At 43.5% G+C, this 19,015-nt stretch overlaps 1 protein-coding gene across 2 annotated transcripts in view; it reads left to right on the plus strand.

Annotated features, from left to right (window-relative positions):
* The window catches only part of ca9 (carbonic anhydrase IX), a 138,130-nt gene extending 125,256 nt beyond the window's left edge, over nt 1-12,874 (plus strand). For both annotated transcript variants that reach the window (XM_078550970.1, XM_078550959.1), the window contains exon 12: nt 10,166-12,874. In XM_078550970.1, the coding sequence (XP_078407096.1) occupies nt 10,166-10,226 (61 nt within the window). In that variant the 3' untranslated portion in view covers nt 10,227-12,874. The remainder of the gene's footprint in view (nt 1-10,165) is intronic.
* Nucleotides 12,875-19,015: the final 6,141 nt, after the last annotated feature.

Here is a 19,015-nt window from a genome sequence, read left to right on the forward strand (position 1 = left end):
TGCCAAACAGCATAAGCAGCAAGCAATAGACAGAGCTAAGTGATTCAGCAACCAACGGATTAGATCTAAGCTCTCCAGTGCTGCCACATCCAGTCATGAACGGTGGTGGACAATTAAACAACTCATTGGAGGAGGAGGCTCCACAAATATTCCCACCTTCAGTGATGGAGGAGCCCAGCACATCAGTGCAAAGGATAAGGCTGAAGTATTTGATACAATTATCAGCCAGAAGTGCCAAATGGATGATCCATATCAGTCTCCTGTGGAGGTGCCCAGCTTTACAAATGGCAGTCGTAAGCCAATTTGATTCACTCCACGTGATATCAAGAAATGGCTGAAGGCACTGGATACAGCAAAGGCTATGGGCCCTGACAATATTCCAGCAATAGTACTGAAGACTTGTGCTCCAGAACTTGCCGCGCCCCTAGCCAAGCTGTTCCAGTACAGCTACAACACTGGCAACTACCTGGCAATGTGGAAAACTGCCCTGGTATGTCCTGTACACAAAAACAGGACAAATCCAACCCAGCCAATTACCACCCCATCAGTCTACTCTCCATCATCAGTAAAGTAATGGAAGGGGTCGTCGAAAGTGCTATCGAGCAGTATTTACTGGGCAATTACCTGTTACTGATGCTCAGTTTGGTTTACCCCAGGGCTAGTCAGCTCCTGACCTCATTGTAGCCTTAGTCCAAACATGGACAAAACAGCTGAACTCAAGAGGTGAGATGAGAGTGACTGCCCTTGACGTCAAGGTAGCAACTGACTGCGAGTGGCATCAAGGAGCCCTAGTAAAACTAGCAATCAGGGGGAAAACTCTCCACTGGTTGGAGTTACACCTAGCACAAAGGAAGATGGTTGTGGTTGTTGGAGGTCAATCAACTCAGTTCCAGGACATCACTGCAAGAGTTCCTTAGGGTAGTGTCCTTGGCCCAACCATCTTCAGCTGCTTCATTAATGACTATCCTTCTATCATAAGTTCAGAAATGGGGGTGTTTGCAGATGATTGTTCATCACCTTTCGCAACTTCTCAGATGCTGAAGCAATCCATGTCCATTTGCAGCAAGACCTGGACAATATTTAGGTTTGGGCTGATAAATGGTAAGTGACATTCACACCACACAAGTGCCAGGCAATGACCATCTCCAACAAGTGAGAATCTAAATAGTTGTTTGGTAGTACAGAACTTGAGTATTGCTGAAAAAAGACATGTTGAAGCTTTTCATCTTGCACTCATCAGGACACTTCGCAAGAATACCAATACAAGGGAAAAACTACAATTTACACTGTATTGCAAGAAAGTTCTGATTGGTTGGCAGAGTTCACTTACAGTTCCACAAGGCAATAGAACTGGTTCCACCAGCTAGAGGTTCACATCACATAACTCTCACATTTCCACATTGTCTTTGATAAGGGATGTGTATCATTTGTCTGGGTTCCTGAAATGGTTAAATGTTCCAACCATTAAAAATTGAAAGGAAGGTTGTGGGGTCCTTTGTCCTAGCAGACAAATAGACTCTGGTTGGCCAACCTGGGTTAGGAAATGCAGATGGTCTTTGTATAGTTCTCTTTGAATTTTGTCTGAGCAGCCCACAGAGGTGTCTTAATATCCCTTCAGAGATAACGAGGTGTGAGTTTTCCTGATAGTGCCAGACAGCTCCTTTAACTCAAGGGTCACAGACAGACATAGCTTCAACCATTTTAAAACGTCATTAAAAGGTCTTTTCTATGTTTCTAAAATTTTAAAAAACTGGACAAAGACCTTTTAAAATGCTCAAGAAGGAAGATGGTTGTTGGAGGCCAATCATCTCAGCTCCAGGACATCACTGCAAGAGTTCCTCAGGGTAGTGCCCTCAGCCCAACCATCTTCAGCTGCTTCATCAATGACCTTCCTTCCATCATAAGGTCAGAAGTGGGGATGTTCGCTGATTGCAAAATGTTCAGCTTGTTTCACGACTCCTCAGATACTGAAGCAGTTCATGTCCAAATCAGAAAGACCTGTACAATATCCAAGCTTGGGCTGTCAAGTGGCAAGAAACATTCGTGCCACCCAAGTGCCAGGCAATGACCATCTCCAACAAGAGAGAATCTAACCATTGCCCCTTGACATTCAATGGCATTACCATCACTGAATCTTCCACTATCAATATCCGGGGAGTTACCATTGACCGGAAACTGAACTGGACTAACCATAGAAATACAGTGGCTACAAGAGTGGGTCACAGGCCTGAATGCTGTGATGAGTAACTCACCTCCTGACTCCCCAAAGCCTGTCCACCATCAACAAGACACAAGTCAGGTGTGTGATGGAATACACTCCACTTGCCTGGATGAGTGTAGCTCCCACAACACTCAAGAAGCTTAACACCATCCAGGACAAAGCAGCCCGCTTGATTAGCACCATATCCACAAACATTGACTTCCTCCACCACCGATGCACAGTAACAGCAGTGTGTACCATCTACAAGATGCACTGCAGGAATTCGCCAAGGCTCCTTCGACAGCACCTTCCAAACCCACGACCACGACCATCTAGAAGGACAAGGGCAGCAGATACATGGGAACACCACCAACTGGAAGTTCCTCTCCAAGTCATTCACCCTCCTGACTTTGAATTATTCCTTCCATTCCTTCACTGTCGCTGGGTCAAAATCCTGGAACTCCCTTCCTGACAGCATTGCCTACACCACATGGACTGCAGCGGTTCAAGAAGGCAGCTCACCACCACCTTCTCAAGGGCAGCTAGGATTGGGCAATAAAGACTGGCCCAGCCAGCGAAGCCCACATCCCATGAATGAATAAAAAACAAATAGTTAAGGCCCAAGCACTGTTCCCTGCGGTACCCCACTAGTCACCACCTGCTGCTTCGAAAAAGACCCATTTATTCCTACTCTCTGTTACCTGTCTGCTAACCAATTCTCAATCCATGCCAATATATTACTCCCAACCCCATGTGTTTTAATTTTGCACACTAACCTCTTCAGTGGGACTTTATCAAAAGCTTTCTGAAAATCCAAATACACCACATCCACTGGTTCTCCCTTATCTATTCGGCCAGTTACGCCCTCAAAGACTCCAGTAGGTTTGTCAAATATGATTCCCTTTCATAAACCTGTGTTGACTTTGTTTAATCCCATTGATACTTTCTAAGTATCCTGTTATCAACACCCTTCAGTCTAGCATTTTCCCTACTACTGATGTTAGGCTAACTGGTCTGTAATATGCTGTTTTCTCCTTCCCTCCTTTTTTAAATAGTAGGGTTACATTTGCCACCCTCCAATCTGCTGGGACTGTTCCAGAATCTACAGAATTTTGGAAGGTGACAACCAACACATCCACTATTTCCATGGCCAATTCCTTTAGATGTAGATTAAAGGCTTTGTGGATTTATTTGCTTTCAGTCTCATTAATTTCTCCAGCACTATTGTTTTAGTAATACTTAGTCCCCTCACAAAATAAATTTGAATTGAATCTGAAATATCAGTAAACAATAGAGTTTCTTAAGCTAGGTTCTTAAGCTTACACCACAGGTACTGCAGCCGCTCAAAAAGGCAGTTCACCACCACCTTCTCAAGGGTAATTAGGGATGGACAATAAATGCCGGCCTCACCAGCAAAGCCCACATCCTGTAAATGAATACAAAAAACGAGTGGGTTCTGTCCCCTTGCAAAGATGTTTTTTAACAGTAAACATTTATCATAAATCAAGCACAAATTCAACATAGCTATTAAGGCCTGAATTTTCCCGGCACTGTGATTGGAGATGGATGGGACCACAAAAATAGGAGGAACCATGTCAGGGCAGCTCTCCTATGCATTCCGACCTCCGTAGAACTTTCCCAGGGACAGGCTGGGGAGTGCCGACCTCCCCCCCCCACCAATCCCCCCACCCCAGCATGCAGAGGCCATTGGCTCAACGGAAGCGGCCTACCATTGGCAGGTCAGGGGATATTGGAGCCAGAGGCTTTCTCCTCTAATGACAGGGCCACGGGCAGGAAAAGCCAGTTAGGAGATCACCTCCTGGAAGATTGCACCACTGGTCTTGCTTCTGGCAAGTTCGGGCACGGAACCCCCATTTGGTCTTAATGTCAGGGTCTCAAAGCTCTAACCCAGCTGAGAAAATTGAGCTTATTAAGCAATGCTGATTGCAATCACAATGCTGTCACTAGGGGGAGACACAGTCTGACAGCCACGAACTTTCCTCAGTGAGAAGGAGAGCAATCCAAAAGCCAGGTACTGTGTTGCTGAATATTAGTGGGGTCACAAGGTGATAGACATGTTGTACCTCTGCTTTGATCTGCCAAATGTAGGTGTACTGTACCTTAGAGCTGGGTAAGTATGATGTGCAAGACTGTTTCATGGCCAGTTTCTGATTTGAAGCAAGCTGCAGTTCTCAGATTGTAGTCCTACCCACTGTTGGCCAACATATTTATATCAGTTGAACTCCAAACATTGAATGGGATGAAACAGGTTCAAGTCGCTTGTGAAAAGCACACATGCTGGGCCAAGGAAAGTGGAGGGGAGAGTAATCAGGCCAAGGAAGTGGAGGGTGATCATAAGTTCTAAGACTTCATTTTCAAAATGAGATTCCTTGCTCACTCATTTTCCCGCCTGTTTTCTCCGTTCTTCTCTTGAAGGTGATAAGTACAGTTTCATGGCCTCTGGTGCCTTAGCCAAGATAAATTATTCACATAGGAGCCTTGAAAGTGAATGTCAGCGGCCTTTTAATACATAGAGGGCATCACAGCTAATCATGTTCATGTTCTCACACAACATCCAGCAGGGCTTATCGGATAGTGAGTAGAAGCAAGCCCTTTGCAGTTTTTTCTTTTCCTTTTTTAGCCCACTGGCATAACACTAATTGGTTATAACACTGATTCAGCTTCAGAAGCTGGTTTAGCACAGACAAGAAGTTAAGAGCCTTCTGGTCTGCATGCCTTAGTATTACGCCAGGCCTTTAATGCAAAACACCTTTAATATAATGGCCATCGATGCATAAAACTCTTATCTGTTTTTTCTTTCTTCCATGGGGTGTGGGCATCATTGGAAAAGCCAGCATTTGCTGCCCATCCCTAATTGCCACAACTGGGTAGCTTATGAGGCCATTTCAGCAGGCATTTAAGAGTCAACCACTGTTATAGATTTGATCTTCCTGGCAATTTTTCTTGGTGGACACATATTTATTTACAAGACAGCAGCAGCAACTACATGTGTGCATCAAACTCTACAATGAAAGAAGAAATCTCCCTTAGAGGTTCCTGCACTGCTAACCCATTGGTTTACATAGATCATGCGATCTTACAGCACAGGATTATTCTTAAAGCTACAGTCCTACATTTATCAGAACTATAATTACTACATTCCTCCCCTCTTAAATTTTTTGTACATTTTGTATTTACAAGGATATTTATCTCATGACATTCCAATATTTACACAGGTCATGAAATTACAAGTTCCATCTTTCAGGTGGTTTCTTGATCCGTGTGGAACATCGTAGCTCCATGACTTCAGATTCTTTTGCAGGAACCACATTCTCTGGAACTGCATTAACATCAGGTACCTCATGAGGCACATGCAGCTCAGTGTCTTCCACTCCGACAGAGACATCAGGAATGTCTGTCCTTGGTTGAGCAACTTCAACAGGAACCACTGGTTCAGGAATGGTTATAGGTGGAACATCATTTTGTTGGGGTATCTCCCTTCTTTTTAAATGATCCACATGCTTACAGGTGATCCGGCCCTCCACTTCCACGTGGTACGACAATGGTCTGGTCACAGAGCTTACTTTACTAGGTAACCGCGTTGGCCCTCCACCAAAATTATTCACATACACTGCTTCTCCAACAGTAAATTGTCGCTCACGACAATGCAAATCATGAGTCGCTTTTTGGTTCCCTTGACTTTCCTCCACCTTCCCCTCCAAATTGGGAAGTATCAGGCTTAGCCTTGTTCGAAGACAGTGCTTCATCAGTAATTCTGCAGGCATTGCTCCTGTCATAGTGTGGGGGGTTGTTCTGTAGTGAAATAGGAAACCAGAAAGTTCACTTTCCAACGATTCACCTGTTAACTTTTTCATTCCCACCTTAAAAGCTTGTACTGCTCTTTCAGCCAGTCCATTAGATGACGGATGGTATGGTGCAGTCTTCATGTGGTTAATACCATTGATGCTGACAAATTGCTGAAACTCAGCGCTCGTAAGTGCAGTATCATTATCTGAGACAATTATCTCTTGCAATCCATGGATGGCGAAGCTCTGGCGTAGGTTTTCTATAGTAGTGCCTGACGTTGGCGGCTTTACCTCATAAATGTCTAATCACTTGGAATGAGCATCTATAATCAGTAGAAACATGGTTCCAAGGAAAGGGCCAACGTAATCTATGTGCAATCTCATCCAGGGTCTACCAGGCCATTCCCATGGGTGTAATGGGGCTGCCACCAGCAACTTTTGTAGATATTGATATTTCACACAGTGTTTTACCAACTTTTCAATATCGCTGTCCATCCCCAGCCACCCAATATAACCTTGTGCTATCATCTTCAGTCGTTCTACTAAAAGTGGTTCCCTTCCTTGTGAAGGAACTACTACTCGTGCACCCCATAATAGAATACCATCTTGCCTGCTCATCTCGTGTCTTCGGTTGAAAAATGGCTTCAATTCATCAGAGACTGGTTCCTGGGATCAACCATATAACTCTTGGTCTCTCACTCAAGACAGGACTAGATCGTAATTCATCCAGTTTCTTATCTGTCTGGCACAGACTGGTGAGTAATCCAGGAAATTCATCACTAATACGAGCTCTTGGGGAATTGGGATGTGGTCATTGTTCTCTTGCAAAGGAAGGCGACTTACGGCATTAGCATTGGCGATATGAATCCCTGGTCTATGTACAAAGGTGTATTCATATGCTGCCAAAATTAGAGCCCACCTTTGTATTCCTGCAGAGGCTATGGGAGGTATAGCCTATTCCTCGCTAAACAGACCCAAAAGTGGTTTGTGGTCTAATACTATCGTGAAATGTTGGCCATGCACGTATTGGTGGATTTTTATTTTACCCCAAAGCTAATTGACAGACCTTCCTTTTCGATCTGAAAATATCCTTTTTCAGCTGTGGTAAGCGTCTTGGATACATATCCCATTGGCCTCTCTGTACTGTCATCCATCTTGTGAGATAGTACCACTCCCACACCATAGGGGGACGCCTCACAGTTTAACACCAATTCCTTTGACGGGTCATAATGCACTAACAAATTTGAAGAGTGCAAGAGCTGTTTTACTTTCATGAAGGCTTCTTCTTGTGGTGACTCCCAAACCCAACATTAGTCTTTCTTTAGCAGTGAACCATTGATAAATTTGGTAGAAATCGGCCATAATAATTTACCATCCCTAAAAATGATTTAAGTTCAGAGACGTTCTTAGGTGTGGGTACTCTCTGATTGCTTTAACCTTCTCTTCAACTGGGTGGAACCTTTGGGCATCTACCCGGTAGCCCAAATAAGTGACTTCATTTGCCTGAAAAGTGCATTTTTTCTTTTTTAGGTGCACTCCGGCTTCTAAAAATCATTTCAGGACTTCCTCTAGATTAGCCAAGTGTTCCTTTTCTGTGAATCCAGTTATCAGTACATCATCTAGGTAGACCACAACCTGAGGCAGTCCCTGCAATAAACTCTCCATTGTCCTCTGAAAAATGGCACAGGCTGAGAAAACACCGAAGGGTAGGCGTGTATATTGATATAACCCTTTGTGGGTAGTTATGGTCACAAATTCTCAGGAGGCATTATCCAGTTCCAGTTGCTGCTGTGCATGACTCATGTCAAGCTTTGTATATGTTGTTCTTCCTGCTAGTTTGGCACAGAGGTCTACAATCTTGGGAATAGGGTACCTGTCCATTTTGATTACTTTGTTGACCATTAGTTTATAGTCCCCACAGATCCAGACGGTCTGGTCTGGTTTAAGGACAGGGATTATGGGTGCTGCCCACTCTGAGAACTGAACCACTTTTATGACACCCAGCCTCTCTAGCCAGCTCAACTCAGCGTCAACCTTCTCTCTCAGCGTATGGCACTGGTCTTGCTTTCAAGATGCGAGGGTCCATGTAAATCTTGGCCTGTAGGCCTTGGATTTTTCCCAGTTCATCCTTGAAGATGGTGTCATTTTTTTTAGCAGCTCTGGCAGTCCACCTGCTCGCAACTGGAAGAAGTTTAATTTAATCTATTTCAACCAATTAGAAGGCTTGGTCCTTTACCTTCTACCACCATCACTGGTAGCTGTGTCAACTGGTTTCTATAACGAACAGTTATTCTGATGATACCTTTTACTTGGATTTCTTTGCCTGTGTATGTTTTCAACTTGGCAGTCATTTATTCCAAAATTAATTGTTGATCACCTCTAATTAAATACCTGAAAGAGTGTTCTCCTATTACGGTAATAGAAGCACTCATGTCTACTTCCATTTTTAAGGGTTTACCAGTCACTTGCACTGTGACAATAATCGGCTCTGTCTTCCCAACTTTCATGTTGAATAATGAATAAATGTCAGAATTGGTTGTTTCAGGCTCTTCTACTATAGACTTCATTGGACTTCAGCTGATGTCTGGAAGCCTGTTTAAATCTTGCTTTGCAATGTTTCAATATGTGTCCACTTCAGTGACAAAAATAACACTCCACCTTTTTAAATTGCCAATCGTTAGGAGTGCGATTGTTTCCACGTCAATAAAAATTAGTTTTCGACTTTGCTGCTAAGCTGTTTCCTCTTATTTTTCGGTTAGCGGGGCTGTTTCCCACTTCACGGCGGAGTCTCGGCTTTTCGCATCACTTTCGGTTGACTGTTCACGCCTAACTAGGAGAACTGCACCACTTTGTGCCCCTTAAATTGATTGTGAAGCCCTTACAGTGCTTTCCATTGCTAGTGCTATTTCTAATGCTTTCTTAAAATCTAGATCCACTTCAGCCAGCAATCTTCACTGAATAGCGTCCTCTTGCACGTCACATACCAAATGATCCCTGAGCATATCATTCAGGATTTCACTGAAATCACAATATTCCGCTAGTTGTTTTAATTTTGCCACGTAAGTAGCAATGGTCTCCTCCAGGACTCTATTCCGTGAATTGAACCTGAACCTCTGCATTGTAACTGAGGGCTTGGGTTGAAAATGTTCCTTAATGAGGTCTACTAATTCACTGAAAGTCTTGGAATCTGGGGCACTGGGGGCCATCAAGCTTCAAATTAAACTGTAGGTCTTGCTCCCACAAATACCTAGGAGAATCACTCTCCTCTTTTCCTCCCCCATGATTTCATTGGGTTGAAAGTAGAATACAAGACGTTCTATATATTGAGACCAGTCATTTGTGGCTGGCTCAAAGGGATCAATTCTGCCAAACTGTGGCATTTTGGATGAGTATTTCTTCCTTTCTTTTTAATAAACTTAGATACTCACAATCGCTGGGCGAGATACACCACTGGATCTGATTTATCCTTGTCGCCAGTTTGTTATAGGGTTGATCTCCCAGGCAACCTTTCTTGGTGGACACATTTAACTTTATTTACAAGACAGCAGCAGCAACTACATGTGTGCATCAAACCATATAATTAAAGAAGAACTCTCCCCACACTGCTAACCCATTGGTTTACATAGATCATGTGATCTTACAGCACAGGATTATTCTTAAAGCTACAGTCCTATGTTTATCAAAACTATAATTATTACAACCACATTGGTGTGGGTCTGGACTCACATGTAGGCCAGACCAGGTAAGGACGGTAGATTTTGTTCCCTGAAGGGCGCTAGTGAACCAGGTGGGTTTTTGTGATAATAAATGATAGTTTCATGGTCACCATTACTGAGACTAGCTTTATATTCCAGATTTATTAATTGCATTTAAATTCTACCAGCTGCCATGGTGGGATTTGAACCCATGTTCCCATTAGCCTGGGACTGTGGATTACTAGCCCAGTGACATGAGCACCATGCCACCATCTATTGGAGTATTTCTTATGGAAGAGAAGGAGCAACAAAATTAAATACACTCATATTTTGAACATAAGCCACATTTTCAATTGGGTGAACCCACATTCTTCGTAAAAACCTAGCAATTTTTCTCTTTCTCATTCCTTTCACAGTAATTTTTTGCTTCCTATTACAAACTATGTTTTTCTTACCTCTTATAGATCAAACACTGAAAGAGGACCGAAGGTAATTTATAAACCTGCTGCTACAATGGAGGCATGAGATCGCAGTGAATAAGTTTACCATTTGGAAATCTGGAATTGAACATGGGTATTAGAGCAGACATTACTGATTCCTCGAGAGCAAATTACCTGTTTATTATCTGCGGTCTTCAGAACTTCAGATGTGTCTCGATGCAGTTTGAACTGGCTTCTGAATAACAATTATAACAGTATTAGAAAGAAGTAAAGCTTTAATAAATACTGCGTCGTAACATGTTGTGATCTGAGCGCAATGTAAAGAAATGTGGTAGCTAAAGAGTAGAGCAGCACTAGGGATGAGCAATAAATGCTGGCCCGGCCAGCGAAGCCCACATCCCGTGAATGAAGAAAAAAAAATTCCACTGAGGTTATTGGATTTTCAGATACTAGAAGCATGGTAAACAATTTTGATCGGTTGTATAAAACAGTTAACTTTAAATGAATTATTGAGTGCTTGTGTTTTTTCTACATTAAGTATCAGGTTACGTAATATTATCTGCTGTATTGTCACACACATATTTGATGGTGGTGGGAAAAGGAATATTATTGACGAGCACATGGGCATATTTACTGATTGTGATTACACAAATGTGTTCTTATGTAATCTGTCTGGTGGTGAAGTGTAATTTTGTGACAGGGAGAAAAATGATGTGCACAAAAATATATTTGTACTTTTAAGTTTTGAATGGATATTTTATAAAGTGATATAAAGTCTACTAACCTATGCTAGAAGAAGTGGCAGAATGGCATAGAGAGACCTTTTTAAAAGCATTATTGTGAACCATAAATGGCAGCAGTTAGCAACCACATCTCAATTACAGTCTAAAATAAAGTGGCTTCTTTGGAGTAAAGGAAAACAATGATCACAATTCAAGAGAGAAGACCCTGTCCCTAATGTACTAATACAACAACTTGCATTTCCAAAGTGCCTTCAACGACAAAAATGTCCCAAGGGCCTTCACAAATTCAACTAGACAGAGAAATAGGCTCCAAAGAGAGAAAGTTTAGGAGGGTTGGCCACAAGCCTGATCATAAAAATGGGTTTTCAGGAGGCTTACAAAGAGAGAGGGAGAAGTAATGCAATGAATGATTTTAGGGACAGAGTTTTAGAGTTTGTACAATTCATTTATGGCATGTGGTGCCTTTGGAAATGCCAGTGTTTATTATCCATCCCTAATTGTGCTTGAGAAGTTGATAGTCACAAACCACTGCAGCCTGCCATATAGGGAAGGAATTTCAGAAATTTGGCACAGTGACAATGAAGGAGCAGCAACATAGTTCCAAGTCAGGATGATATGTGATTTGGATGGGAACTTGATGTTCCCTTGCACTTGTCTTTCAAGGTGCTAGAGGTCATAGGTTTGTAATGTACTGTCGGAGGAGGCTTGACAAGTTGTTGCAGTGCATCTTGTAGATGGTACACACTGCTGCCACTGTGCATTGGTGGTGGAGGGGGTGAATGTTTGTAGATGGGCTGTTAATCAAGCGAACTGCTTTGTCCTAGATGTTGTCGAGCTTCTTGAGTGTTGGTGGAGTTGCACTCATCCAGGCAAGTGAAGAGTATTCCATCACACTCCTGACTTTTGCCTTCTAGACAGGCTTTGGGGAGTCAGGAGGTGAGTTACTCACCGCAGAATTGCCCGCTTCAGAACTGCTCTTGTAGCCACAGTATTTATATGGCTGGTCCAGTCAAGTTTCTGGTCAATGGTAGCCCTCAGGATGTTGATATTGGGGTTTCAGTGATGGTAATGCAATTGAGAGTCAAGGGGGGGGGAAGGTTAGATTCTGCCTTGTTGGAGATGGTCATTGCTTAGCAATTGTGTGGTGCGAATGTTATTTGCCACTCAATTTTGTACAGGTCTTTTTGCAAGTGGGCACAGGCTGCTTCAGTATTTGAGGAGTTGTGAATGGAACTGTGCAATATTCAGTGAACATCTCCATTTCTGACTTTATATTGGAGTCATTGATGAATCAGCTGAAGACGGTTGGGCCTAGGACACTACGCTGAGGAACTCCTGTAGTGATGGCCCGGAGCTGAGGCGATTAGCTTCCAACAAATACAACTTTCTTCCTTTGTGCTAGGTATGACTCCAGCCAGTGGAGAGCTTTCCCCTTTGATTCCCATTGACTTCAGTTTATCTTGGGCTCCTTGATATCACATTCAGTCAAAAGTTGCCTTGATGTCAAGGGCAGTTACATTCTCCCTACCTTTGGAATTCGTGTCGTTTGCCCAAGAATGTAGAGATCTGGAATGGAGTGGGCCAAGATGGCTCAAGGCCCTGTCACTAATGGATGAGAAAAATGAAGATGGGAACATGCAAAAGACTGATAAGGAGGCGAGGATGGATACGAGGCTGGAGGAGGTTGCAGAGGTAAGGTGAGAAAAGATGAGGATGGATCAGGAGGAGGAGTTTAAATTTAATATTTTGGGGGCAGGGAGCAAAAACTCAGAGTGATCGGCTGAATTAGGAGTAGCTTTAATTAATTATGCTGCTTCCACAGTTTGTTACTTGACATGGATTTTAAGGGACTTTTTAAAGGAGCTATCTCTAAGCAGTACTTCAAAATTAAACAAATGGTTCAGCTTTTCAAAATAAAAGGTAATTCATGCCAAAATTAGTGATTGTGGATTAATAAAGCATTCAACAAATAAAATTCACTTCATGAAAAGTGTCCTAAAGTAATTCATTTTTGCTTGCAATTTTACATTTACCTCAAATAATATGGGCATCCAGATGATCAAGTGAGAAAAGAGCGGACACATTGGGCTGAAGTTTAACCTGGACGAAGGCATGGGTTTGGGAAAGGATGTGGATGAATGCAGGGGATAAAAACTGGGAGAAATGGCGGTGCAACAGGAACCTGACATGCCTGGCATTTAACTCAAATGCATTAGACTGTGAGCACACCACTTCCTCAAGAGAGAGCAGGTTGCCCATTATCATATGCTAACTGCTCTTATGATTAGAATGGATGACGGAACATGCCTCTGCTTACTCTCTCCCTGGAAGACAGCAGCACCTCGGTGGTCTACAACATCACCACCCACACCCCACTCCCGCCCTCTGCCACCCTCCCCTCATATTTAGGGTGAATTCCTCCAATCTCTCTGTGATTGTGTTGAGTCCAATTTGAAGATTAATGATTCTCGTGTTTATCCATGGTCTCTGGGTGCAGCATCGATGCCCAGCTGAGCAGAGCTTGGAGACGGCTGAGTTCTCTAACATAGACCCACCGCTGCTGTCCCTGTCTCAGCCATCTGCTCTCACTCACTTGTAAACTGTGAGCCAGCAGGTGAAAATGTTACAGGCCCCATCGAGTATCTGATCTGGTGCATGATCTGCTCCAGTCCTGTCAGTGCACCCTCAGAAGGACACTATACCTCTAATAACTCATTCCCCACCACATCTACCTATTCTTGCTGCACATTTAAAGGGCCTGTGGCAGATAAAAGACACAAATTGGTCATGACAAGAATATCATGATGAAAATGATCATATTTCATGCGCTGTTGAAATCACTGAGTGTTTTATAACATGTGTGTGGTTTTTATTTAATTATGTCACCAGGTAGTTGGGAATTCCCCATCTCCCCAAGTTTGACAGCTAGGGCCTGCACTACATTAACTCCACTCATCTCCATTGTCTCCTCCTCTGTAGTTGTGAGCTGTGTGTTCTGTGGAGGCCCCCCTACTGTTCTCTGCCTGCCCCTAGTGTCCTGTGCTCTCTTCTGCTAAGGGGGGAAGAAGTGATTGTAATGGCATATGTTCATCCAATGGATAGAGTGCATTTTGTGATGGTGACCATGAGGGCGGCATGACATTGCACTAGGATGAGAGTAAGTGGGAGTAGTGGAGGTATAGATGAGGAAGTACACAGACAGGGAGGGATGGGAACACTTGTAAGGTAAGTGGGTAAGAGGAGTGATGATGATGGAGTAACTTGAAAAGACAAAATGAGGAGGTGGGGTCATGCTACTACAGCAGGATGCACAGAATGTGCAACTGTACTCACCTTTAATCTTTCAGGTTGATGACTTTTCACCTGTCTGACAAAAGGTCATCAACCTGAAACTTAACTGTTTCTCTCTCCACAGATGATGAGAATTTCCAGCATTTTTTTACTCAGATTTCCAGCATCTAGTACTCTGTTTTTGTAACATGCCTCCAAGTTTCCCACTTGCTGTTGGACCCATCCCCCAAGTGGGTCTACTCATTAAACTCCAGCTTACTAACACTCTATACTGATCAGGAAGAATTCCTTCATTTGATCAAAATAATATTTAATAATTTGATTACAACAATTTGATAATTTAGCAGACTAAGAAAAGAAGCAATCAGTTCAGTTTCCTGCTGTTTTTCAAGCTAATTTTCCATTGCGATACATTAGAAAATATTATGCATGTATCTACACCACATGGATTGCAGCGGTTCAAGAAGGCAGCTCACCACCACCTTCTCAAAGGCAACTAGGGATGGGTAATAAATGCTGGCCTAGCCAGTGAAGCCCACATCCCATGAATGAATAAAAAAAATGTAGGAGAGTGAACTTTTGCAGTGGTACTCCTGATTTTTTCTATGACTAGGTAAATGGAGTTGAGATACAAATCAACCATAATCCAATTGAATGATGGAACAAATTTGAGGGGCTGAATGGCCTACTCTTTTAGCTATGAGGGATAAATGTTGAAGAGCACTCGTCTGTTCTTCCAGGTTTGTTTACTGTATTGACCCTGCACTGTCACAAAGCTATGGAGTACAAATGTAAAACTAATGCCTATCTATGCAAAACAATTCCTGATTTAATAAATGATTGTTGTTGGAATAAGACCGGTGTGGATCTGGTTAGAAAACAGTCTTTGGGGTCAGCCACGCACATTGGGAATCAACACACCCACTGCCTGATCGCATCTTCCCCAAAAATCAACCCCAATACGTTTTATCAGAAGCACCACAAATTTATTTATTTGCTCTAGGGTCAATCCATAACAGATTTCATGGGGAAGAAAATAACATTTTATGTATTTCAAGACATTTAAGATACATTTTTCAGGTTCTGGAGTTTACTGCCTGGGTAGAAGGTATGGGAGCACTAAAGATGGTGCTGAATCCCAGTGCCAGCCTTTACCATTCCAGCTCGCCATCTGCAGTTGCTACTGGTGCTCTGCACAGTCAGTGGAACTCTGTCATTCCTTCCCTGCCCAGGTGGTCCAGGGTCTCCGACACAATCAGGGTCCCCCAGCAAACTAAAATCGAGTGTTGATCTAGATTAGTAGTAGAATCGTTCTACCTGAAGCAGTATTGTCATCCTCTAATGCAATCTGTCATTTCCTTAGAGATAAAAACAAAAAACTACTGCGGATGCTGGAAATCCAAAACAAAAACAGAATTACCTGGAAAAACTCAGCAGGTCTGGTAGCATCGGTGGAGAAGAAAAGAGTTGACGTTTCGAGTCAACATGACCCTTCAACAGAACTGAGTATAGTTAGGAGAGGGGTGAAATATAAGCTGGTTTAAGGTGGGGGGCGGGGGGAGAGAAGTTGAGGGTGGGGTGGTTGTAGGGACAAGCAAGCAGTGATAGGAGCAGATAATCAAAAGGTGTCACAGACAAAAGGATCAAAGAGGTGTTGAAGGTGGTGATATTATCTAAGAAAATGTGCTAATTAAGAATGGATGGCAGGACACTCAAGGTACAGCTCTAGTGGGGGTGGAGTGGAAAGACTAACAGGGCATTAAAGGTATAGATTTAAAAATAATGGAAATAAGTGGGAAAAGAAAAATCTATATAAATTATTGGAAAAAACAAAAGGGAGGGGGAAGAAACGGAAAGGTGGTGGGGATGGAGGAGGGAGTTCAAGATCTAAAGTTGTTGAATTCAATATTCAGTCCAGAAGGCTGTAAAGTGCCTAGTCGGAAGATGAGGTGCTGTTCCTCCAGTTTGTGTTGAGCTTCAAGGAGAGAGAAGGGAGTCAAGATAACGAGAAATGAGTTCCATGGGGCAGGAACAGGCTGACACGATCAGTCTCCCCTTGTCCAGTCCCTTCCCACCTACATCCGTGATTCCTCTGACACCTTACGTCACATCAACAATTTCCAGTTCCCTGGCCCCAACCGCTTCCTCTTCACCATGGATGTCCAATCCCTCTACACCTCCATCCCCCACCAGGATGGTCTGAGGGCCCTTAGCTTCTTCCTTGAACAGAGGTCCCAACAATCCCCATCCACCACTACTCTCCTCCGTCTGGCTGAACTTGTTCTCACACTGAACAATTTCTCCTTTAACTCCTCTCACTTCCTCCAAATAAAAGGTATGGCTATGGGTACCCGCATGGGCCCCAACTATGCCTGTCTCTTTATGGGGTACGTGGAACATTCCTTGTTCTAGTCCGACTCCGGCCCCCTCCCACAACTCTTTCTCCGGTACATCGATGATTACTTCGGTGCTGCTTCATGCTCTCGTCGGGACCTGGAAAAATTTATTAATTTTGCTTCCAATCTCCACCCCTCCATCATTTTCACATGGTCCATCTCTGACACTTCTCTTCCCTTCCTTGACCTCTCTGTCTCAATTTCTGATGATAGACTGTCCACCAATATCCATTACAAGCCTACCGACTCCCACAGCTACCTCGACTACAGCTCCTCACACCCCGCTTCCTGTAAGGACTCCATCCCATTCTCTCAGTTCCTTCGCCTCCGTCGCATCTGTTCTGATGACGCTACCTTCAAAAACAGTTCCTCTGACATGTCCTCCTTCTTCCTTAACCGAGGTTTTCCACCCACGGTCGTTGACAGGGCCCTCAACCGTGTCCGGCCCATATCCCGCGCATCCGCCCTCACGCCTTCTCCTCCCTCCCAGAAACATGATAGGGTCCCCCTTGTCCTCACTTATCACCCCACCAGCCTCCGCATTCAAAGGACCATCCTCCGCCATTTCCGCCAACTCCAGCATGATGCCACCACCAAACACATCTTCCCTTCACCCCCCCTGGCGGCATTCCGTAGGGATCGTTCCCTCCGGGACATCCTGGTCCACTCCTCCATCACCCCCTACTCCTCAACCCCCACCTATGGCACCTCCCCATGCCCACGCAGAAGATGCAACACCTGCCCCTTCACTTCCTCTCTCCTCACCGTCCAAGGGCCCAAACACTCCTTTCAAGTGAAGCAGCATTTCACTTGCATTTCCCCTAACTTAGTCTACTGCATTCATCGCTCCCAATGCCATCTCCTCTACATTGGAGAGACCAAACGCAAACTGGGCGACCGCTTTGCAGAACACCTGTGGTCTGTCCGCAAGAAAGACCCAAACCTCCCTGTCGCTTGCCATTTTAACACTCCACCCTGCTCTCTTGCCCACATGTCTGTCCTTGGCTTGCTGCATTGTTCCAGTGAAGCCCAACGCAAACTGGAGGAACAGCACCTCATCTTCCGACTAGGCACTTTACAGCCTTCCGGGCTGAATATTGAATTCTTTAGATCTTAAACTCCCTCCCCCCATCCCCACCCCGTTTCTTCCCCCTCCCTTTTGTTTTTTTCAATAATTTATATAGATTTTTCTTTTCCCACCTATTTCCATTATTTTTAAATCTACAACTAATACCTTGTCAGTCTTTCCACCCCACCCCCACTAGAGCTGTACCTTGAGTGTCCTGTCATCCATTCTTAATTAGCACATTTTCTTAGATAATATCACCACCTTCAACACCTCTTTGATCCTTTTGTCTGTGACATCTTGTCATTTCCTTAGTTTGCTTCGATTTGAAGTTTCAGAATTCTTTAAAGCATTTGCATATTTTCTGCCAGATTTTTACTATTCATAATTCATAATTCTTCTAACACTCTCTGTTTTACTGGTTAAAGAAGCAGAATGGTGTAGGCGACATTTGTTCACAGTTGAATCAGTAACATTATGATCCTCCTGCCAGCAGTCTGTCCAATGAAGTTTGTGAGATGTCAGTGGCAATTTAAAAGCCAAAGAGAACTCTGTTGTTTCTCTGCTTTATATGAAATGGGCAGAATAGTGGGAACAGGCAGTGTATGTTCTTAACCAGTTGTTGTTTGGTTTTATCTTCCACAGAGCACAGCAGCTGGAGATACTCATAATATGGTTTAGCCTCCTGATTTTCAGCTTTTATAATGTTCCTAAATACCTGAAGGAAAAAAGTGTGGAATCAATTGCAATCAAATGTGTATTTTCACAGCTCAAAAATAAAGCAAGATGTTCATAATCAGTAAACTTCGCATTAGCTCAATGCATCAACCAATGACTGGAAATGGGAGAGCTGCATTGCCTGTCACAAACTTTCCAGTTTCTTTATAGCAAGGGAGGAGTCTTAACTTACACTTCCTAGTTTATAAAGTGTTTTGGTGAAGTAACGTATGGCAAAGTGGCAATAAATTTGCACACCTTAAGGTCCCACAAATAGCCGTGAGGAACCTGCTTTTTGGAAAATTGGAAGGACATTGAATTTTACATATGAACATATGAAATAGGAGCAGAAGTAAGCCATTTGGCCCCTCAAGCCTTCTCCACCATTCAATAACATCATTGCTGATCTGTTTGTGTTTTGAGTTCCACATTCCCATCTACCCCCGATAACCTTTGATTCCACTGCCTAGCAAGAATCTATCTACCTCTGCCTTAAAAATACTCAGTGACCCCACCACAGCCACCTTCTGAGGCAGAGTCCCAAAATCGCACAACCCTCTGACAGAAAAAAATTCTCCTCATCTCTGTCCTAAAAGGGCAACCCCTAATTTTAATACAGTGTCCCCTAGTTCTAGACTCACCCAGAAGAGAAAACATCCTT

Source organism: Cetorhinus maximus, chromosome 1, assembly GCF_964194155.1.
Source record: "Cetorhinus maximus chromosome 1, sCetMax3.hap1.1, whole genome shotgun sequence".
NCBI lineage: Eukaryota > Metazoa > Chordata > Chondrichthyes > Lamniformes > Cetorhinidae > Cetorhinus > Cetorhinus maximus.